This window comes from Dermacentor silvarum, chromosome 4 (genome assembly GCF_013339745.2).
Source record: "Dermacentor silvarum isolate Dsil-2018 chromosome 4, BIME_Dsil_1.4, whole genome shotgun sequence".
NCBI classification, from domain to species: Eukaryota; Metazoa; Arthropoda; class Arachnida; order Ixodida; family Ixodidae; genus Dermacentor; species Dermacentor silvarum.
Genome location: NC_051157.2, coordinates 139,471,927 through 139,496,516, shown reverse-complemented (window position 1 = coordinate 139,496,516; position 24,590 = coordinate 139,471,927). Strand labels below are relative to the sequence as shown.

The 24,590-nt window shown below is 44.7% G+C and overlaps 1 protein-coding gene across 1 annotated transcript in view; it reads left to right on the top strand.

Moving 5' to 3' along the window:
• LOC119450668 (KICSTOR complex protein ITFG2) overlaps window positions 1-24,590 on the top strand; it is a 120,718-nt gene that overhangs the window by 1,664 nt on the left and 94,464 nt on the right. The window contains exons 2-6 of the mRNA XM_037714178.2: window positions 2,514-2,555; window positions 3,306-3,371; window positions 4,934-5,015; window positions 10,688-10,767; window positions 16,567-16,626. Coding sequence (XP_037570106.2) covers window positions 2,514-2,555; window positions 3,306-3,371; window positions 4,934-5,015; window positions 10,688-10,767; window positions 16,567-16,626 — 330 coding nt within the window. The remainder of the gene's footprint in view (window positions 1-2,513; window positions 2,556-3,305; window positions 3,372-4,933; window positions 5,016-10,687; window positions 10,768-16,566; window positions 16,627-24,590) is intronic.

The following is a 24,590-nucleotide window of genomic DNA, read 5'->3' as shown; positions in this document are numbered from 1 at the left end:
CGCGCATACCGAGTAAAACAAATTACTGTTCGCCGGCAACCACTGCGGAGGAAAGACCGCGGCCGCTATCTGACGCGATCGTGGCATGACGAACTACACAGTTATGAAAGCCCGTGGCCAACGCGGTTGTTATGCGCTGCGGTAAACGCAAGAAATACAGGCTTTAAAGACACAAATAGGCTCAAGCGTTCTGGCGTTGATGTCATTCACGTACGATTTCTGAAAAACTGATGGCTGTGTGGCTGATGCGGACTCCGCCGCTTCGTTTCTGTTGGCCGCTAGCGCCGTTCTTGCTCTTTTGCGTCGCACATTTGCGGCGCTCCTCGCTCACCGAGCTCCGACTGTAGTCTGAATTAACCGATGGTGCAGCCAAATAAGTCCGAATTAACGAGAGTTTGATTGCATTGAATAATGCATACGCCGGCCTGGGAGCACGGACCTTGTTGAGAAGCGTGCTCGCTACCGCCCTTGTCGGCGGAGATTTTCCCAAGCCGCAGTATAACCGGTATTCGCCTCACGCGGCTGCACTGTAAGCGGTATGCGTATACATGGAGTGCTATGGGAAAATTAACGGGAGTCTGAAAAGACCATACTATATCCGGTCCTGCACTATAAAGCGGTTACGTTATAAGTGCTCTATACTTGTATACACCGTAGCAGTAGGAAGAAGCACCCTGATCCAAATACACTTCTTGATTCATGTTCAGCTATCAGCCAGTAGCAGCCGTGTATGGAATCTTGCATGTGATGACATATGTAAGCCAACGGCAGCGTTTGAAGCGGGTGAGGAGAATGCCTTGCTTGAAAAGAGAGTGTTTGAGACTATGTGACTTGCGCACACCACTTGTGAGCTCCACACGCTGTACACAACTGCAAAATTTGGCTGAGATATTCACAGCAGCGTACACTATCTGCAGACTGCATTTTTCATCAAGCCTGACGAATGGTTCAGGACCCCTTAAAACCTCTGCCACTGTCAAGAGCACTGCTGGCTAACAGCTTCATAGCTGGGGTGTGCTTATGTCACATAGAGGAGGTTAGCTGCCGTGTATTGTCATTATTCGAGCAGAGCTTGTGACATATGAAGGTTGTCGATTGAGGCTGCACTTCATGTTGGGGGGGGTCGTCTGCTTTCTCCTACTTTATGCGAAGTCTGATCAGGAATGTAGAGTTTGTCTCCTCATCTTAATAAAAGCACTTTCATTATAGAGCTTTAGATTGTGTGTGTTATCAGTTATCAGAGAATGCCGTATTATCAGAGATTTGAACGGCAATAACAAGGTTAGCAGTGAGATCTTGGGAACGCTTTGTCCAGTAAAAACACATTAGAAACGTGTTGCATGGGTGTTCTCATTGACAGAAAATAATGTACACGAAAAAAAAAAAAACAAAAAAAAACTGACTGTTGATTACGTCTCTGCCGGTACTTTACACCAGCAGCTCAGTAAAATATGGTTGGTTACTGCAATAATAACTCCATATCCTCTCTGGTTTAACCCTGAATCACAAGCTGGCACCAGAAACACAGCTGCTCACTTCTACCTTCTCGAGCAACCTGGTATTCCATGAATGGTAATAGGATTACGGGCAAGCCTAAACTCTTACCCTTCACTTACCTTAGCTTCACAAACTGTCAGGGGAGTTGGTCTGGGGAGTTGCCATACTGAGAGTTAATTTCCTTGTCCCTTCTCCAGGAAGTCGGTCGTTATTTCGGGATTGTCAACTGTTATGTGTAAGCTTTACCTTAAAGAGTCCCTCACCAGGTTTGGCCATTTTAAACAGACAAGCCCAGGCATACTTTACGTGCTCCCAATCATGTCTGCAAAGTATTACAGTGCGGCGTGCCGTGAAAACAGCTGCAATTTTAAACCAAACGCCTTGTGCCCTCCTTCTCGAGAAAGCACCGCTCCCAGCCATAGAGTCGAGGTAACGTGCAGAAATGCCATGACGTAAAATGCAGTCCTAGCAACGTCACTCACCATAACACGTTACTTCAATAAATCGTCCATTGTGGAACACTCAACGCTGCCACCAAAAATGTGCCGTGCAGCAAAAAAAAAAAAAAAAAAAGGAGGAGAAGAAAGAAAAAGCAGGCAGGGCTGGTCACGCTAACTCGACGCAGTCCCTCAGCTCCTGTATGGGAGACAGAAAGGAAGAAATGTCGCTTGCGTACGCTACTCGAGGCAAAGGGAGAGAGGGCCTCTGTCACCATACCTTCTGGTGGTATGGTTACAGGGCATTCGGTTTCTTCTATCTCCTCAAATAATAAACCAAATTGGAAAATTATTTTGCTAGAACAATCCCGAGACGACATTTTAGAACTTGCAGTGTACTAACTAAAATTTGCTATGGTGCCTGGTGAGGGACCCTTTAACCCCCATCTAGCTGAACTTGTCACATGGTGTAAATGCTGCAGCCTGCTAATGTGAGCCTCTGATCTCAACTATGGACAGTTAAGGAAATTCATTTTTCAAACAAATCAATGCCTGATAAACATTCTCTCTTGACTGCAGGTGGCAACTGTGATTGTTGGCGACATCCTGAATGATTCTCAGGTGAGGTGAAGCTTGACTCTAACAATGCTGAAAATCACGTGCATCTTACCCACCTAACCTACATACATTGCACAGAGTCTATCACTTGCAGACTGTGTGCCTACTGAACTGTATAATTAGGAAATCCTGTAGGGTACTACAACTCGTCTGAGGCTAGCGTAGTGAAAGCATGTTGATACTAGAGAGTTACATCACTTTTATATCCTGCAGCCACTGCAATCTCATGGGCCGGAATAACGAAACAATTACAGTTCAACTCCTTTCTGCGCTTCAGTGCCACTTTGCCACTGCTGTAATCAAGAGCAGCCAGTCAGTGCAGCAGCTGTTATAAAAAAAAAAAAAAAAAGAAAAAAAAAAGATTGATTCAAAAGAAAAGACCTGGAGCCTAAACGGGCTTTTAGGTTGTTCAGAGTTTTGTCTGAAGCATTTCAGTAGTTTATTTCTTGGCACATAATTGGGATAAAAAACATTAGCAACATCTATCCTTTGTTCTTTAACGCCAAGTCCGCCCCATCGTCATAGACTAGGGTATGAGCCACAGCGTTCATAGCCGTGGCGCATTAATTTCAGGGACTTATATTTTAGTTTTTCAGTGGCTGCACTGTCTTAATAGTGGAATAGCTTTGCTCTAAAAATTAGCATTTGTTGCTCTGTCAGTGCTTTTCTCAAGGCTTGGTTAGTGAAACTAGTGCCAGTGTAGTTGAAGTCTCTTATTCTATTATTTCTCTCTTTTTTTTTCTTTCTCAACAGAACAAGTTTCTCAGCATCAGCTGTGATGGCTGGTGCCACATGTTCAGTCTGCCGGCAGATGCAAGCGTGAGTTGGGTTTCGATCAACCTGCAGCTCTTACGGCACATTCATTGTGCTGCTGCAGTGTTGTAATCTTTTTTTAAAAATAATTTTTATTAAACACCTTGCTGGGATTTTTGAGGCACAGCCAAAAGGCCTGTATAAGGCTCGACTAGTCTATGTCCCATAAACATGGCATACAGTGCTAGCAAGCATACATAGTGTGAAAGGAAAACAAGTATAGTAATGGAGTAGAAAATCAAGAACAGCTGTCAAGCGTACAGGATGCACAAGAGAGCAAAATACAGCAATTGTAGTAAAAAGCCAGAAATTATAGCAGTCCCACGCCTCGTACACTCAAATGTGTATACAGTCAAAAATCAATTTTTCGGACATGCCGGATGATTCGGACGCCTTTGCAGCACCGCCACGTACCCCATAGAGCCAACGTATAAGGACGTCTAAAATTTCAGTCGCTGAGACCCTTCGCCGTCTGATTTTTCGGACTTCTTGCCGTGATCACAGGTCCGAAGTGGTATTAATTGAAGCTGTAGTACAGTGGAATCTCGTTGATATGATTCTGCATAATACATTTCTTTTTCTTTTCCCGGCCAACGTAACATAGGAGCATTGTATTTTCATACTGCTATCGCAGTAGTATTATCCAATTTCACATGAAATTGGATAATACTACCGCAGAAGTGGGCTTTTACTGGTTATACAACTCGTAACTTTATTTTCTAGTGCACTAAATAACATAAATAATAAATAACTAAATAACATTCCAACGACCCACAAACAACGTGTTGAGCCCCAGCCACTCTGGAGAAAAAAATGCACACAGCGCACTGCCGGAGGTAAGGTGCCGCTGCTCAGTTGAGTGAGGAAACGGCGGCTTCTTTTTTTAACATCCAGAGTACCTCTTTTACAGACACTGAAAAGAAGAAAGTTCAGTGCAATCTGACAAGCCATTTCAACATTGCTAAATAAAAGTGCGTTGGCTGCGATTCATGTGGTGTCAAGTAATGCTGCTAGTGCATTGTAGAAGTACTGTAGGATCACTACAGTTGAGGACTACACATACATTGCAGCTGAATTGCAATTGGGTGGAGCGTACTTATAATTTGAGCCAGTAAGAGCATGCCCGAGTCGAACATTCTGCCACTTGCGGGAGTAGTCGAAGGCCTGAAGGTAAAACACATAAGTGCAGTTTTTGCTGCAAATGTTAGCACACAAGGTGTACACATGCAAAAGTCTTGCCAAAAAGGCTGCAGCAGATGTGCATGCCAACAGTGCGAAGTTGTAGAAGCTCTACATGACTGGAGCTACATTGAATTGGGTCATGCTGCCTATGAGAAAGTGAGAGCACCTTCAAGTGCTGCGAGCTGAAGTACACTGCTCTGAAGGAACCGGCTGAATGTGCGTGGAGCATTCGATTACAATTACTCAAATGTGAAGCCTGTCGCAAGAGGTGCTCGAAAGTGGCTAGTAGAATGTGCTTTTCGATTGTCTTCGCTTCCTTTCCTCTGACTCGACTCCGAAAATGATCACTATCCTTTACACATTCTTATTTGATCATTCCTTTAAAGGATGAAGACAGGAAGCAGCTGCAGCCTTTCCACACTCAGCGGTTACCTGCAAACACAAAGATGGCCCTGCTGGCTGATATCAGTGAGTTGTCCCTCTTTCAGTAACTTTTTAAAGATAGCACCAGGCCAGATAGCAAATTTTGGTTATATGCTCAAAGTTGTTAAGCGCCCTCTAAGGAGTGTACTGCCTAAGGAGAATTTTTCAAATCAGTTCATTAATAACAGAGCTAGAAATATTTGAAGTGCTACGAACCCATTTCAAGAGGTTAGTGTAACCACCCAACATAGACACTCTCTCCAGTTTTCCCCCGTTTAGCCTCGACAAATGAAATTGCTTCCCTGCATTCTCCCATACCGGAGCCGAAGGATCACGTGACGGACACGTCACAGGCCCTGCCTTCGGTTTCTTTTTTTTATCATGTTTTTGCTGAGGGGTGCACTTTTGGTTACAGTCTCCATTAAATGAGCTTCCTTTAATTTGAACATAATTTGGGCCCGTTTGAGTTTGATGTATTGAGATTTGACTGTAATTGCAGCAGCTGAAAGCCATAGAGTTTCTCACTATAACACCTAGAGGGTAATCTGGTGCCACCGTCTATGCAAGTTTCTCAAGTTCTTCTTTATCACATTGTGAAACATTGGAAATAAATATGCAGTAGAAGTTGAGAAAATCGTATTTCTCTGGAGTGCTGTTGCACCGTGGATCGCATGACTTTCTGTTTACACAGTGCTGCCATTTTGATACAGCCGTAAAAAGGAGAGGTGGGAGCTTCAGTTAGTTGCAACGCTATATGTTTCCATTCAAAATACAAAAGCAACAGATGCAAGCAAGTACAAACTCTAAAGGCCGTTTCACATGGTGCGATTTTGCACTGCGATTATCGCACCGGAAGTGCGATTTCCGTCGCTTGCTGCGACGTTGCGACGCTGCGACCAACCGGTTGGTCGCAGCGTCGCAACGTCGCAGCAATCGCAGCGATTTTTCCGTCGAAATTGCGCCGAGAGGTATTTCGCGGTCTGTTTTGGAAAATGGCGGCGGTCGCTCAACACAACGTTTATAGATACTTTTTTGTCTATAAATATTGGATCAACAAGCCTCGAACAGTGCAACTAATTGAGTGGAGCCTTGGATTGCGCAAACGGTACGTAACATCAGCACCGACACGCGAACAGTGCAGATAAAAACTCGTAGGTCAGATTCGGTTCTGTGATTTCTACGAGTTTGTTGACACGCTACGTTGCTAATCTGGCGACGCTGTTTTTTAGGTTGGCTTCGGGTGCTGATAGTACGTACTTTTGCGTGATTTTCCGTTATTCACACGCGCTGCGAGTTGGTAAATACTACGAGGTGTCCCTCACGGGAAGGCATGGCCTTCGGATGTCGTCCCAATTTTCTGGTTCTGGAGACAACTCGCGATATACGAAAACGCCACAGTTTTATCGCGGTATGCTTTTACGGACGGAACAATTTAAAGAATATGCAACTACGGACAAATGCTGTGGTCAATAGGTCACGCTATACGCGCGACCATTTATTTGCAGTCGGTTGGTTAGGGCTTTCATGCGCATTTTCCCAATGAATTATCTCATTTCAAGGTTCTGTTACTTCCGCTGCGAGACGCAAAGCGAACGTGCAAACTGGATATCGTAATGAATGTTCTACAATAGCATATTTCACGCTTTGACTGGGAATAAGCAGTATTGCCAATTTATTTTCGAAGCAATATTTAAACAGTTTTTTTTCTAATTTTTCTGATGCATCATTTTTATCCTGAATAAAAAACCAATAAACCTTCAGTGTGTTGCAGACTTTGTATCCTTACTGCATCTCTATTAACCCTCACATTAAAAGGTAATTGCACATTTCGCTTACTTCAGTGCATCGAATTACTTTTTTTATGCTGGTTGTAACATATTGCAGTACTCTAAGAAACTACATAGCCATAAACATCCTTGCCTTTTCTTGCTTCTCTGTCTCTACTTCCTGTAAAACACATGCAATATGCGAAAAGCAGGCGAACACCTTGTTTTTATAAGCAGTAGATAACTCATTAAACAAAAGCAGATCAAAATTGTGCAGTGAAGTCAGCCGGTTGCATTCCTTCGTATGAATGATAGTATCTTTTCAAGTGTGGGTGGGTCTTGCATGTCCACAGCTCATAAAGTGCAGACTCATCACGAGGCGTAGGTATAGCCCATCAAGATGGAGGCAATGTTGCTAATGAGTCTGCACTTACATGTATTACTGCATAAACTCGTATAACCATATCCCATCATTAATCAATCGAGCTTGCTCAGTCATATTCACCAAAATTCTACTTATCCGAGCTTGCTCTGACTCATATTCACCAAAATTGTACTTGGCCGAGCTTGATCTGACTAATATTCACAAAGATTCTACTCAGGCAAGCTTGCACCGAGTCATATTCACCAAATATCTACTTAGCCAAGCTTTCTCCGTCTTATATTCATCAAAATTTTACTCGGGTGAGCTTGCACTGAGTCATATTCACCAAAAATCTACTTGCCGAGCTTGCTTTGACTCATATTCACTAAAATTATACTTGGATCAGCTTTCCCCGACTACCGCATGACAATATTCACTAAAAGTTTACTCAACTGAGCTTGCTCTTACTCGTATTCACCAAAATTCTACTCAGTCAGGCTGAAACGAACTCAGACTCACGGTTAGTTCGAAGTCTTAGTGAGCCAACGTTTTAGTGAGTTCACCGTGCTATGTATACATTACATTATGTGACCTGTGCGGTGAATAAGCAAACATTGTCTATGAGTACGTGTTGCATCGGGTGAAATAAGGATAACTGTAAACACTGCAGTTAGTTTTCTAGAGTTCAACTGACCGTTGCGTGAAAGCTTCGCCTCATGTCGATTCAAGCAAGTGCATTGGATCTGCATCATATTTTTTGCCAATCCTGCTGTCTGTCCTAACCATTACTGGGTGGCCACATTTTGTACATTTCAACACAAAGTTTAATAAATGACTGTAGTGCAATATATTAAAAAAAAGATGCTTGCATCACTGCACTATAACAATCAGAACATGACACAAACACATGCACATAAGATGCACACAAATGATAAATACATAAACAGATGGAATCAGCTAGCCACCACCTATTGAAAAAAAAAAAGAAAAAGCCCAGGACTACGTATAACCATTCCCCTTGCCAGGTACATGGGCTATAGGAGAAACACACGTGCAACCTAGCAGTTACCTCGAGGTAGCAGCTATGGACGCTTTTGCATTCGCAGCTGGCTACTTAACCACTCAAGTGTGTTCAGTGTGCACTTGTACTTAGGCACCCTTTTTATTGTCTGTATCTCAAAAATTTAATGTGGCTCCTCAAAATTTTGAGAATGTTTGGATTCTGAGGCTTGCAAAGGTAAATATTTTTATTCCATTTTCGTTCAAGGTGAAGGCTCATACAAAGATTAGAGATATTGTCAGTGCCTCTCACTTTCTCTCAGAACATAAGTGGTCTGTTATTGAGATTCTAGCAGCTTTTCAACAGCAAGAAAGGGAATCAGCTTCCCCTGTTTTCAGCATTGGGTTAATGCAGGCAATTCAGGGAGGCATAAAGTTTTGCTAATACAATAGGTTCGGTAATACCAGATTAGACTGTACCTTGAAACTTTCCTTGCACTTTCTTATTTTGGTGAAATAACCCAGTTTTAAATGGCTCCAGTTAGCATACTCTAACATTGGTCTAATATAGGTTAAGTACATGACTAGCTTAACAGACTGGGATGCTGGCTTCATTTCCAGGAGAGGAATCATAGCACCTGCTCCAGTTGCATATGTTTTTGGTTATCAGGGGTATTCAGCCTCACTCTAAGGATAACGTGCTGAAGCAGGTAGAAGCACACGCATGCCATTAGCGGATAGTTTCGATAGCTTCTTACCTTACACTTGCCACCATGAATACAAAATTTTAGCGTTCGATTTTGTTATTAAACAAACAAACATACTCCTAACAAGGTATTTTAATGTCAGCCGTGTGGCTACGCGGCTGCGCTACGTACTGCAGCATATTAACTTAAGCTTCTTGATACAGATTCACAGCACACTAACAGCGCAAGAAACAGGACGAGAAAATAGACGACGCCCATGTCTGCCAGAATGATACGATACTACGTACACAAGTGACTGCAGCTCCTAAAAAAAATGTGGTGTCGGCTTTTACGCCTTTCGAAATATTCAGAGAGCACTTGTATGAATAATTACAGCACAGGCGCTGAGACGGACGAGCCAGGCTGGCGCTAAGATAAACGTTCACAACACAAATTCCATTGCACGTTCAGTAATTACACACAGATCATTTGCGGCTTTGTTCAGGGGCAGACGTGAGCTTTTGGGTTGGTGCTTGCTGCTAAGTTTGGTGCAAGAATATTGCTAGGAGCAGGAACCACTAATGCGCAATCACGAGCAATACACACACATCCGTTTTTCAGAAGCTGACGTTAATCACGGGTAGCGCGAGGGTCTCTGCGTTGACATGACGACTCCGCCGAATCCCGAATACTGCATATGCGATGACAACAGCTATAAGGGCTTGTTGATAGGTCCTCTTGTAATTTTTTTAACCGCAGGTAGAACGACACAGGCATAAAACACACACAGAGACAGCACACAACGCTGAACGACCACCTGCGAACAGCTGTTTACGTCCGCCATTTCTCCTCGTATTGAACTTCACAAACCGCTGTTGCGTACTCCAAAGCAAACTAAACTTTAAGGCGCTTTTAAATTATAAAACGCACGTATTATTTGGTCCTAATAAAGAGAGGTCAATTATATTATAACGCGCACGTCTTTTTCATTACATTAAACGAATTTATGCGGCGTGTGCGACAAAATCTGGCAGCAAGCAACCCTGGGCGTCGCATAATCGCATTGTTGACATCGCACCATGTAAAATGGCCGTTGCGAATTTCGCATCTGCGAAAATCGCAGTGCAAAATCGCACGATGTGAAACAGCCTTTACGCCGCAATTTGTTACTACCTTTACGTGGGGCACAGGAAGTGCTCCTATTGACTTATGCAGATTGGAATTGCTGGCGTGCCTGTTTTGTGCACATTTTGGTAGTTGTGAGCGGCACATTTCTTTGTCTTCATCTTGGTGATGGTTAGCGATCGCAGTAGGTTATCACTTTAAAGTCTGCCTGGCCGGATCATGTTTGTTTGGTTAATGCACTCTGTCTCCTGCGTAACGTTGAGTGGCACATGATCTGCTCAAGATAAAGGAATGTTTTGTGTTTTGTTGTGACTGCATTGTATTGAGGGATTTTTTTATGCTGAAGCTTATCAAAATGGACTTAAGAAACTGCCTGAAAAAAGTTACAGTACCGCCACGTTCGTATAGCATGTGAACGACTTGAAGTCAAATGCTATCTATTTGACAAGGTGGTTGAAAATTGGGGCAGACTCTGACATCCCTGTGCAGTCATGTGTGCACATAAAAAGCTCGTAGATGGATTTATTTTCCAATAAATATCAATTGTATGTGATCGTCCCTCCTACCAACTTCTCTAGCTCCCTTTTCTTATTGCTTTATTGCTCCTCCTTACCCAAAATAAATTACATGTTGCAAACAACTTAGCATCAAAAACAGACTTCATGCAGTGTGTTTATTCCAATTTTCGGGGAATCGTGGCACAGGATGTGCTGTGAATTCAAACTGTTGCAGTGCATTGTATATTCTGCTGATGGCTGTTGTGCATTTTCCTCTCAGACAAGGATGGGAAGATGGAGCTGATCCTTGGCCTGACCGATCGTGTTGTTCGGACGTACCAGTGGAGTTCACTAAGCGAGGTGTGTGTGGATAGTGTTGTCTACTGTCACTTGTTCATTACACTGATGCAATACTTCAACCATGCATGAAAACCCCCAGTCCTTTATCGCTTGGGTAATTATTTGCTTTATCTTTGCAAGCATGATTTTTGGACATGCTCTATATGAGAGGCACCAGCCTGCATTCACTGTTGGTGCAGTACACAGGTAGTCTAATGTCAGAAGCAAGAGGAAAAAGCACAGCCTCTATGGAGCTAAGAGATGAAGAATATGCAGCTCTTGCATTTGCAAGTAAAATGTGTGTCACAGTAGACGTATGTAAAGTGCAAGTTCACAGTTGGAATAGAGATGCTCAGTAGATATTTCGTCGTTATTAATTTAACTGCTTTATTCAAAGTTAATATTGTTATGGAACAAATGTTAAAGTCATTCCCCAGCAGCTATCCAGGACAGTGTCTCACTAGCCGGCTACTGCATCTTTCTTTCGTTATATTATCCTGTTTAGACCATTTGTCATATTAAATACAGTCAATGACCGATTTTCCGGACGCCCGATTTTTCGAACATGCCCGATATTTTGGAAGCCTTTGTGGCACCGCCATGTACCTCATAGAGTCAATGTATAAGAACGTCTGAAATTTTGGACGCAAAAGACCGTTGTTGTCCAATTTTCTGGACCTTTTGACACGTCCGCAGGTCCGAAACCGCATTTATCGAAGCCACCACCTCCGCAATTTTATTATCTTGCTACCTCGAAATGGCGCTCTCGCACGCAGACCCCCTGGCAGCCATAGCTACCACTGCGGCAACGCTAGGCATAGGTGCTTCTATGTTCGCTACCAAGCTTCTTGCTGTTCGAAGCCTTTGTAATCATCGCCAATGGCTTCGAAGCTCGGAAAGCACGGCGCATTGCATAATGCCGGTTCCCGAAAGTCAACTTTGCCTCAATACGAGGGGTTACGCGGTGAAGCATATGCGAAATATTGCGGTGAAGCACACCAGAGTTAAAAGGGGCAATTGTCACGGGACACACACAGCATGTATTCCTTAATTATACACGCGTGCACCCTCCATCCCCTGTCACAGTATGAGCACTGATACCCGTAATAATTGTACTGGCAGGCCTTTAGAGCTATTTCGGACGTGCCTGTGGCGATTTGAGCCTTTGGCACCAGTAAAAGGCATGCATTCAATTTCTTGGACTGCACGATTTTTCACACATTTTCGCGAAAAATAAAAAAGTCGGACGTTGACTGTATTTGATTAATGGTATGTCTAGAATTAAAGTAGTAGAAAGACAACATTCATATTTACTTAACGATCTAACTTGTAACCGTGCATGTGCATGTGAACCTGCTAAGGGGTAAACATTTCTCAGATATAAAATGGTCACCCCTTTGCCTAAGTGTGGCTTTGCACTAGGTACTAACTAGGCATTTCAGAAAAGGGCTGTGCCTAAGCATTTACTGCCACGGAACCTCATTAATTCAGCACTTGTTAATTAACAAATTTGGATGAGGCATACACATGGAATAGTCCTGTTTAGTATAGATGTACACCTAAGATACTGATTAATTTGGTATCAGTTGATGGACATGGGTTGTTCAGCACTTGGATGCGCGGTGTTTCGGTGATGAGAGCATGGGAGGCACAGAAGTGTGTGGCGATATTGCAGCCAGATAACAGTGCCGACAAAAAACAAATCCATCCAATGCGGAGCATATTGTATCGCCGAACCGCAGCTTGTGGAACAGGCTTTGAGAAGGACATGAAGTGTTTTTTCGCATGCAGGGATTGATCCCAGGAACTGTGCACTCATAAGTAGAGACCAGATTTTAGGCAAATGCCTTTTTTGTTCCTTGCGCTCCTATCGCCCCACTTTGATATATGAGCATGAATTAGAGGTTAAAAAGGGCTTTTATAGTGTTTTTATAGTGCCTATGAAGGCCCATTTTGGCGTTTGTGCCTAAATGCCTATAAATCCCTATAGATGGCTATTTTCAATATCGGCGCCTATATGAACACTATTTAGCCTCAAGTTTCGCTTTCGAGTGCAGCTAGAGACCGTTATTCCTGTTACCGGGCAACATTGACTGTTCGGAACTCTATGGGGTTTAACCTAGTCCTCTAGTTCAACCAACTCCTGGAAAACCAACATACGCCGCCGCGCTGACATGGTGCGAGCGGTTGGCGAATGCGAAACCGCAGAGAGCCGTCAGGGGAAAGGAGTGAAGAACAAAAGAAGGAAGAAAGTTGCGGCAATGCGGCTTTTGTTTTGTTTGTAATTTACTTTTTAACGCTTTCGTGACCGCGGGAAAATCGGTAGTTTTCGGGTAGTCTGGCTATTATTTTTTTTCCTGCCACAGGAAATGATTCATGTTGAAGTGTATGGTATCAAATTGTAGAAGAAGAAATTATCTTTCCAACGGTATTAATTTGAAACAGCATATTTATTAAAAATACAACGAAAAAAATTATAAAAACAAAAAAATCGCATCAAGAACGAGAAAGATCGCTAAAAACATCAATGCTGCTTTGCACAAAAAAAATTATTTAAAAAAATCGAAATATACATTTTCAAGAAAAGGGATATATGAAATCAGCCTGTAAATATAAGCTCTGTATCTACAAAAGTTCTTGAGGCACACGGGTACACACAGCACTTCGGAGCGCGATTCCAAGGTGCACTCCCGGCCGTCTTCGTGGACAAAACTCGACTCTGCGCGACCGCCGGTAAATGATCCCGTCCGAACGACGTTTACATCTTGCAGATAAGAACTGTGACCTTTAGAACACGCCGGAAATCCTTACGTCGATGCGCGGCAGCGATAACATGGTCCGAGAAGAAAGCAAAACTCAACAGCGGATACCCGTCGATGTTCCGGGGCGGTTTGCCGCACTTTCTTCGCCCGTAATGAAGTCTGACGAATCGAAGTCATCTTCCGAGTCTGTGCTGCTACGATCATCCGCAAATTCGAGCCCAGATGCGTCGGAAACCGTCGAAACTCGCCGTTTCCGTGGAGCGGACGCGCGCGACGATGCCAAACGACGAGCGCTCGTCACCCCAACTATGCACGCGCTTTAAAAATCTCCGCGCGGTGGAAAAGAGAAACACAAAACCGAAACCGATAAAATAGTCTCTCTTTTAATCCGCTTGATGGCGCTAGCTGTCCGGAGCGCTCGGAGAGGCGAAAAAATTCAACTTGTACCATCGACAACATACTGTCGACGGGAATAGGCGCGGTCACGAAAGTGGATGTTCACCGCCATCAAGCATTGCTTCTCAGCGTACAAGATCATTCTCAGTGACAAGAGGCACAATTTTGAATCGAAAAATCTGGAGATGGTGGCAGTTTGCTATTGTTTCCACAATCTTCACAGTGATTCTTAGACTACGTTCCGCGTGCCCTCTAAACAGATTTATTCAAACATGTGCACTTCAAATGGGCGGACGTGTATTTGGCAGTGTTGGGACGTTTTGCCTGTACAATTCGGATAAGGTCATTGCATATGAGAAAAGTGCCAGAGTTGTATCTAACAGTCCTCATGTAAGAACATGTTAATTTCTTAATAAATCGTAGTCTCTCTTGCATTTATTATTTACCTGTTTTTGTTGTGTCTTAATTTGATTGCGTCAGGCAGACGTAAAGTAGTGCTTTTTTAATCAGTGTTCCCAACTTTCAAGTATTCTTTTTCATGCCTGTTTCACTATATGCGACGCTCGAGTACAGTGGCCATTGAACATCAATAAGAGCCGTGTGCTTGTAGAATTAAGCCAATTGATCATCATTAGTTCAGCAGTTTTATGGGGCAATTGCATGGCTATGTTCAACTGTTGGCACCTTTGTGCCATCATACACAATAACATTTTTTTTTTTTGTCGCAGATACAGGTTGTGCACGTCTTCGTTTGAAATAATTTGCATTTATGTAAAGATTTATTGTGCCTATATTTACGACGTTGGAGGCCTAAAACGTTGTTTTGCCTGCCTGTTTTTGGTGCCTAAAACGCGCTTTTTTGATGCCTGGAGATCCGGCCTCTACTCATAAGTGACGCAGAACTTGTTGGCTGTCCACACCGTTAACTGTATCAGTTAATTCTCTTGAATTGGGATTGCACCGTTAGCTGCACCAGTTAATTTTCGTGCATTAGGATTCAGTCTGTGTCCTTATCAGCATGGATGTGGCCCAGAAAGTGCCAAGTTTTTGAGGCACACATTTGTAACCTTGCCTTTAGCACCATCGAGTCATTTTTTTTGGTCATCTACTGATACAGTAATACTTCGTTAACTTGAACTCGCATATCTTGAAAAATCGGCAGTCGAAAATTTTTGCGGCTCCGAACCATTACCATACGTGCCCCTACGTGCCCTTTATTGCCCTTTATCTCAAAATATTTTTGTGCCAAATTGTGGATATCTCAATTTTGAAAATGAAACAAAAACTCTCCCGCCGGACCGTTTAACAAGCTTCACATGAGGCTGCCACACATACCACAGAATGGACGCTTTCCCTGTATGTCAAGTCGGAACCTAGCAGCTTAAAAACTTCGTCAAGCAGCACCATGTGGCGTGTCATGTGACGGGAGAGACGTGTGCAGAGGCAAGCCCTGCAAAATAGCACTCTTGATGCAGTACATCGCTTTATGCAATGCACGTGATTCACCATCGGAAGTGTGATTTCCGTTTTAATTTTATTCTACGCAATGCAAGCGGCACGGATTTTTTTCAACACACGCGGCACGGCGAATTTACCGAAATCGCTGGGATAGCTGCAAACAAAGGGGAGCGTGAAGACGATGGCAATGAGGACGAAGGACCTCGCGAGGTGACGACATCAGCCGAAACAAGAAACATGCTTCGCTTGCCGCAAAGTAAAGTTGAGTGCAGCGGTGGGAGCGATCGGCTCGTGCGATGTGTGAAGCAGCTCGAGGACGCCTTTCTAGGTCCAAGGGCTGCCGCAAAGCAGACCAGCTTCACGCAGTTTTTTTCTGCACTAAATAAAATGGCAGTGTCGTGAAATGGAGCTGGTTGATATCTCTGCTATGATTTTATTTTATCTTTGGAACCTTTACGAAGAGCTAATTTAAAAGCTGTTGTTGAAAGCTGGTCAGTAGTAGCGAATTGTTTAGAAAACTGAATTTTTCACCACAATTTCTGCAACTTTGCTTATCTCGAAAATCCGCTTATCTCAAATATTTTTCCGGTTTTTACTACTTCGAGTTAACGAGGTATTACTGTATGTTGCAAATAGGGAATTTTTTTTTTAATGGATACCAAGGTTACATGCTTGAATTAATACTTTCATGAATGTGGACTAAGTAAACAGCTCCTCATGTTTGCTATGGTAAAGTCCACTGGTCTTTCCGGAAACTAAACATGGAGATGAAGTTGTAACATCATCATATCATCATCATATCCTAAATTTTTATCTTTCATCTCATCTTGTATTCGAAACACACATCACGGGTACTTTTCATCATCTGTGATGACACAATGGCTTAGATCAAATTAATGTCAATTCTCTCGAAGACTGATCGCAAGAACTGAATTACTTCCATGTAGTTCCCCATGCATCCGACTTATATCTGGGTCGAATATTTTGCATAATCGCTTAAAAGGTAACGATAAACAGGATTGAAAGTAACCTGTAATTAAATGTACAAGGGGTGGCAAGGTGATATGTTGCAGGATCCACAGGTGTGTTCACACTTTGAACTAAAAAAAAAGATAGAAATGTGTGTTTACAAACAGTGCACATTGTTGGAGATTCAACCTCAAGGTAGCCTAATGACGTGTCTTGCACCTGCCGTGCATTTCAGAGTGGAACTGAAGGCCAGGGCAAGCTGGTGGGCCTGCACAAGTGGGAGTTTGCAAATCAGGTGGGCTGCCCCATTTAATAAATAGTGTAGGGGCCATGTTCTTGTGTGGTTTGACATGCAGCACAATGCCTTGATGTAGCAAAGGGCATTCCTTGACGTCGCGGTGCCTTTGCTTTCTGAATTCTTGTTCACAGATGGGGTAGCAGTGTGGCAACAAGAAAATACTAGGGCTGGTGCAAACAAGCATTTTTGTTGCTCACACCATGAGCCTATTTTTGATGCTCTCATTTTTTCTCACATTACCATCTGCTTATTGCGTCAATTGGTGCTGATCAAAAGTGATTGACGCAGCTGTAAAGGAGGCGAGCCAGTATGCAATTAGTATTGTGAACTTGACATTGTGACAGAAAGCTTGACGAGGGCACTGTAGTTGCACTCGTTGAAGCAGCAGTGTAAGCAACAGGAATTTATAAAGAACCACCACGCAGGGTGACTTCCAGTTCACTCGGCGACCCCTTCTTTACAACGACACAACAACACACATGGCAGTTAAGATGCTTTTAAAAAAAGCCCAGAGCACTTTGTGTTGTATGTCTTTCTAACATGCCTGGCAAGTCTCTAGTTAGGGCTAGTTGAAAGTGATCACTGAAAAGAATGCGATTTCTGCTTTCTTTGTAGTCCCTCTCACTGTTGCTGTGTTATCACTGTTGCTGTGTTATCACTGTAGCTGTGTGAGCCAGCCATAAGGGAACAATTTTTTTTTTTTTTTTGGTATGCAGCATGCCTCTTCATATATCCGGATAGATGAAGATGTTGGTTCAAGGGACAGTGACAGTGATTTTAGGCTTCATTGGTTTGCATCTGAAGATCTTATTCCTGAACTCTCGCACCATGTTTTGTGGGTTTTATGCTCATTTAAGTGTATGTTTCTTGAATGTAGATTGAAAAAGGCCTGTGTGTCCTTCCCTCTCACTAAAGCGCTAATATCAGCCATTTGGGAACAAGGTCACGGTGGGGGTATTTATTACAGTAGCTGATGCCAGAGCCACGCAATGGCCCTTGGCTTGACTCAGGTTCATTATTGGCTCAGCTAGCAAGCTTACGACCATGGAAAGATGCCTGCACCTGAATGCTCACATCATGAGCCTATGAGCCACCTGAATGTTCAGCACGTGTTTTTTTTTTCTTGAGCAGAGTCTCTCGTGAGTGCACATAGGAGAGCAGCGTCGAATACTGCATATCCCATATAGGATTGGCAGTAAGTGAAATAAATAAATAAATGTAAATGCAGGCACCTGTGAGCATTACTTTATGCCAAAAAGGGGTTTTCTATCATTTTGAATTTTCATCCTAGAACAGAGTCAGCGGAACATCCAGGGTTTAAATTGTATGCTGCTGGAGACCATGCTAAAAGGAGGCTAAGACAAGTGTCAAATGTCGTAGGAAGCCAGTGGAGAGTGCTCAGGTGCCTGAACTTGTTTGGTTTAGCTTTTATTTAGGCCTCACAGGTACAAATGGGGCATAATTACTCTTTCCACGAAAATGGGATACATAAAACAAAACCCTGTTAAATTACAGCACAGTTAACAAATACAGTGGAATCTCATTGATACGATTTGGCATAATGCGCTTTTCGGGATAATGCGTTTCTTTTTCTTTTCCCGATAATACGATTTGGTTGGATGATACGATTTTCGGATGATACGTTTTATTTTCCGGTTCCCGTGAAGATTGTATCAACGAGATTCCACTGTATATGATGGTTATTGTGGTTCACAGCAGTGCACAACAGTGCCGATGTAGTTCGCAGCTGTCTCCTGCGTTTCTGCATTTTATAAAGAAATTGTGGCTTTGAAGTCCAGAAGACTGGTGCATACTTAGATTATATTGTCTACAACAAATGCCCAAAGCTGCAATTCACTTTCAAGGGCCCATCACCAGGTTTGGCCATTATAAACAGACAAGCGCAGTATATAAAATGCGGTTTAATGTTCGTGTCTACAAAGTATTACACCGTTGTGCACCGTGAAAACAGCTGAAATTTCAGACCAAACAACGCACACCTTTCTTCTCGAAGGAGCCCTGCTCCCAGCCAGACAGTTGAGCTCAGACGCACAAGTGTGCCTACGTAATTGACATTGCTGAAACACGACCATGTAAAACCAACAGGCAATGAAGCCAAGGACAGCATATCGGTAATTAGCTGTGGTTAAATTGAAATGCAGAAAGTAATGAAGAAAAGGGGAAAGTGAAAGTGGACGCAAACTTGACTTGTCACCGGTGGGGAACTAATCCACAACTTTCGCGTTATGTGTGTGATGCACTACCAATTGTGCTACTGTGACAGCCATCAATCCGTTCACTAATTTGGGGTTTTGTGTGTACTAGATGTAGCCCTGGGGGCGTTAGCCAGCACCACTCAGGGCCATGGCGGGCAGGTGTGGAACACTCGCCATGGCCCTGAGTGGTCAGGTGGGGAACACCCGCCATGGCCCAATGCTGTCCTGTAACATGTGAACTTAGGAGAGCAGGCATGTAGCTAATAAACACTCGTATGCTACCCAATGGCATCAAGGCTACCAGATTTGAGACCCTCGCTATGAATGAATGATAAGAAGAGAACCAGAGGGGCTTGATTTTTGTTCATCATGACCGTATAAAGCCAACAGGCAATGAACCTGTTGCGTTAACAACAACAATACGCGAAATGTTGTTGGTTCAGTCCCTACCGGCGACAGATGATCTTTTCGTCCGTTCATTTCTCTTTTCTTTAATATTTTCTACATTTCAATTTCAACCACAGCTAATTACCACTATGCTTTCCTTTGCTTCATTGCTCGTTGGCTTTATATGGTCGTGAATAACAAAACTCAAGCCCCTCTGTTTCCCTTCTCGTTAATGCATTGCTGAAACGTCACTCATCGTGACACTTGACTTTGAGAATTATTCAAGGCTGCAGCAGTTATTTGTTTTATCTGTTGCTTCAATAGACAATTTAAAGTTTAGAGAAATAATGAAACCTACAAACTGAATGTCTAGAAGTCTTTGGTTTAGTTCGTGATATGGCAAGAGGGGGGGGGACATAATTCCATTTTGTCTGCTTGTTCCCACATTGTGCAGTCACACACACTCGGAAAACAAAACTATCTCCAAATGTGCGTGCACTGAGGTATCCACTTCAATGTAGTGCAGAAGCAGCCAGAGAACAATGCAGGTGTGCTTGTGCACAGCACACAAAGTCGTGCATAGTGCGAAACAAGACAAATGCAACGGCTCATGAGCGAGACCGTCATCGGGAGTGTGCTGCGCAGCAAGAACGCGCGAGGGGAAGAAAAAAGAAAGAAAAGGGAAAAAAGGCAAGGTTTGTGACGTATACATGATGCGATCCTTCAGCTCCGGTATGAGAAAACGCAGGGAAGGAATTTCGGTTGCGGAGGCTAGACGGGGCAAATGGCGAGAGTCTGTTTTGGCAGCGAAGCTCTCCTCCTGAAATCATGGGTTCAATTTGAATTCTCAGGTTTTACATGCCAAAACCATGATATGATTATGAGGCATGCCATAGTGGGGAGCTCCGGATTAATTTTGCCCACCTGGGATTCTTTAAAGTGCACCCAATGCATGGTATATACAGTAAAACCTCGATAATTCGAAGGTCGCCGGACCGCGAAAATTCTTCGAATTATGCGGATTTTCGAATTAACCGAAATGAATAAAAAAAAGAAAACAAGCAAGAACTTGCCGCAAAAAGAAATCACCTTTATTTTCCATGTCCGAGAAAAATTACTCAAAGTAATCACCGATGCGGGATTACTTGGCGCGCTGGTTCGCCGCCCCTAGTGCCATGCTCTCCAGCTGGCTCAAAAAACGTAGCATACAAATATCACCCGCACTGCACTCAACAAAGTTGCAGACGATGTTCACGGAATCGATAACTGCCGCGAAAGCGGGCGTGGTGGTGCTTGACTCCAAAAATGTGGACTTGCTGGAAGTTACAGGTAACCTGCTATAACGAACATCGTATAAACGAATTCCTGGATATAACGAGATTTTTCTATTCCCCGCCGTTACTCCATAGAAGCACATGTAATTGAGACCTCTACGTAACGAAGTGGCAGCGGGAGACCCCCTCGATATAACGAATTTTCCCCGCCGACAACCTAGAGATTTCGCCCCAAATTTTGTCATTTTTGCGTGAGCAGCAACCGGAAGCACCTTCTCCGCCGCGATGGACTGCGAAGCGAGCGCACATGTGCGTGCGTGCGAGCGTATGCGAGGTGGGCCTGCATCCCTCGACCCGGCGATCTCGCTGCCGTGGGCGTGACCTTTCCCCCTCCTTTCATTCAAACCTGATCCTGCCGCTTGCTGCAGCTGGCCTAGCCTGCCAAGCCGGTACTCCCCTTTTCCAGTTGATGTTGCCGACGTGCTGGCAGATGCTGTGACGCATCACACTCGATAAGCGCGGACATACGCTGTCAACATACGCTGGTGTGTGGAAGCGCTGCTGCAGAAGCGAGCTAAGTGGCCTTCGTGCTATTGTCTATCGCTTCAATGCCAACTGAGCGCCGAGAACGCACAGCACGCACAAAGCTACAAGCTGCCGACGCACCTACACTGCCTAGACTCTGCCCCAATGCAGATCGCTTTCAAGATATGGCCTGCGCGACCGCCTGCCACTGCGAAGTGCAGTATGCAGTTGATGCCAGAGTACAGTACAACGCCGCCCGCTACCCCCCCCCCTCGCCCTCTCGCCGGTGCCTCGAGTTAGCAAGAAGGCGCGCGCGAGATTTAGACGCGGTCGTCGGCTCCCCTCGCACTTTTTCACTCGCACATACAGCATACGGCGCGTGGCGTCTGCGTTATCGCCCTTGGACTTTATACGGAACATCTATGAGCCAAAACCAATTTTAGGGCCACAACGAGTCACAGACACCATCTTTAGATAGAAAATATGGATCTTAAGGGCCATACTTTTGCTGGCGGAAACCGAAAATATGTCATAGTTGTCGCCCTCGGCACTTTGGGCGGCCAATGCTATCGTCAAGACACCAAGCCAAGTGACATGAAAAGTCAAAATGGCCACTCGGGCCGGCGCGAGGTGGCAGTTCGCAACATACGATGTGGGAACGGTCCCACAGTTGAGACGCAACAGCGGGGTTACCAATGCATTAGGTTCTATGGGAGCTGTGCCAGGACCCACCAAAAACGACGTAACAGCCGGGAAAACGCAGCACCCGGGGACGTAATAGTGGGGTTCTACAGTAACACTATACGACGCTACGACGACATCGTGACGCTCGCTCTTGGTTTCCGATGCCCTGCGCTTGTGTGAAACGACACGTGTCCACGCATCCAGTACCTGGTGTGACATTCCAAGGATGAGTGCTTCGACGAAAACGGAAAACGGGTGCGCGCTACAATCGAGGGCGTGTTAGAATCGAGTAAAATACGGTAAGCGTTTCTTTTTCGAATTTTCGCGCCGAACCTGCATATAACGAAATCCTCTTTATAACAAAGTTTTTCGGGAATTTGTTAATTTCGTTATATCCAGGTTTAACTGTAGTTCGCAGCTGTCTCCTGCGTTTCTGCATTTTATAAAGAAATTGTGGCTTTGAAGTCCAGAAGACTGGTGCATACTTAGATTATATTGTCTACAACAAATGCCCAAAGCTGCAATTCACTTTCAAGGGCCCATCACCAGGTTTGGCCATTATAAAGAGACAAGTGCAGTATATAAAACGTGCTTTAATGATCGTGCCTGCAAAGTATTACACCGTTATGCACCGTGAAAACAGCTGAAATTTCAGACCAAACAACGCACACCCTTCTTCTCGAAGGAGCCCTGCTCCCAGCCAGAGAGTTGAGCTCAGACGCACAAGTGTGCCTACGTAATTCACATTGCTGAAACACGACCATGTAAAACCAACAGGCAATGAAGCCAAGGACAGCATATCGGTAATTAGCTGTGGTTGAAATTGAAATGCGGAAAGTAATGAAGAAAAGGGAAAGTGAAAGTGGACGCAAGCTTCACTTGTCACCGGTTGGGGACCGAATCCACAACTTTCGTGTTATGTGTGCGATGCACTACCAATTGTGCTACAGTGACAGCCATCAATCTGTTCACTAATTTGGGGTTTTGTGTGTACTAGATGTAGCCCTGGGGGCGTTAGCCAGCACCACTCGGGGCCATGGCCCCGAGTGGTTAGGTGGGGAACACCCGCCATGGCCCGATGCTGTCCTGTAACATGTGAACTTAGAAGAGCAGGCACGTAGCTAATAAACACTCGTATGCTACCCAATGGCATCAAGGCTACCAGATTTGAGACCCTCGCTATGAATGAATGATAAGAAGAGAACCAGAGGGGCTTGATTTTTGTTTATCATGACCGTATAAAGCCAACAGGCAATGAACCTGTTGCTTTAACCACAACAATACGCGAAGGTTGTTGGTTCAGTCCCCACCGGCGACAGGTGACCTTTTCGTCCATTCATTTCTCTTTTCTTTAATATTTTCTACATTTCAATTTCAACCACAGCTAATTACAGTAAAACCCTGGTGATACGAACCCGGCTGGTACGAATTTCGGTGTGATACAAATTCGTAACATTCCCCGGCCGAAATACATTGCTCACAATACGAAAAACATCGGCTGTTCCGAACGTGTTGCCGCGCCGCTACGGATCATACGAACGCGTGAGCAACAGCGGCGGCGGCCGAGCTAGCGAGGCCACCGGCACAGACAAGCCGGCATGGCGGGATCTGGGCGGGATCCATAGTCGCCAAGCAACCGACTACGTCACGCAGCTGTGCAATCTCTCATTGGTCCCCACGTCGAGCGGACCGGACCACATCACAGCCTAGCCGATGCTTAGCGAGAAATTAGACGAGGACCGCTGCTGCAACGACGACCGAGGCGCAGCCCCGACGGTCAAAACGCTCTCTGCACTCGACGTGCTCAGGCGTTCAGTAGCGTACGAAAACATTCCCAAGATCACGTGCGCGCACTTATGCACCTTTCAGAAGGCGATCGTTGACGATTTGGACAAGAAGAAAACGTCCCGTTCATACGTTTTTCAAGGGACCGTGAAAAAAAAGAAAAAACAAAAGCCGCAGTTTCGCCCGAAAGGTGAAGCAACGGAAACGCAGCAGCAGCAGCGAGCGAATTGACCTTTGCGATGTCTCTCGCTTCAACGCGAACTAAATGTCATAAGCACAGCGCATACAAAGCTACTGGCACTAGGCGCACTTTGTCAACATCGCAGATCATTTTGACGATAAGGTCCGCGCGGGTGCGTCGTATCTGCAAAGTGCCGGTCACTTGTTGAAACGCATCGGTCGCTTGTTACAATGTACAAGCTGGCTGCACCGCTACATTTACCTGACCGCCACATTCAAACGCAACGTAACATGCTGGTACAGTATATAGATTGGCGAAGTATCACGTGGAACGCCCGGTTATTCGAATGCGAAAGCATTTGCGATGGTTAATTCGAACATACCGCGCACCGACAATGCTCTCAGCAGCACACCAAATCACGTGGCGGCGCTGTCATGAGCCACAAAATGAAGAAAGAAAGAAGAAAAATCAGAAGTTATGAGGAGAACAAGAAGTCACGAAGAGTCAGTGGCAGAAATAAAGGAAAAAGAAGTTATAAAATAAGAGCGGCCGAATAAAAAGAATACATTATGAGAGCAGAAGAAGAAGCGCAAAAGTGCACGCGCAGCTACGTGGCCAACGGGAGAAGAGACACGTAGCCGAAGAGAGCAGCCCAGCTACGCTCTGTGACGACGAGGGGCAGAAGGAGCTGGAGGCCGAACGGGACGGGTGAATCGCGGAGACGGCGGCAACCCAGTGGAAGCTGTTCTTCGGCTGTCGCGGCCACGACCCGCGAGCTGAGTGGACGTCCCACCGGAAGCCGCAGCTACAGGCTGACGGCGCCGCTTCTCGGATTCCCTGCGGCTACGATCCGCAGGCTTGCGGAGTTGACCGGGCGATCCAGGCGCCTCGGTCACCCCACCGTCCTGA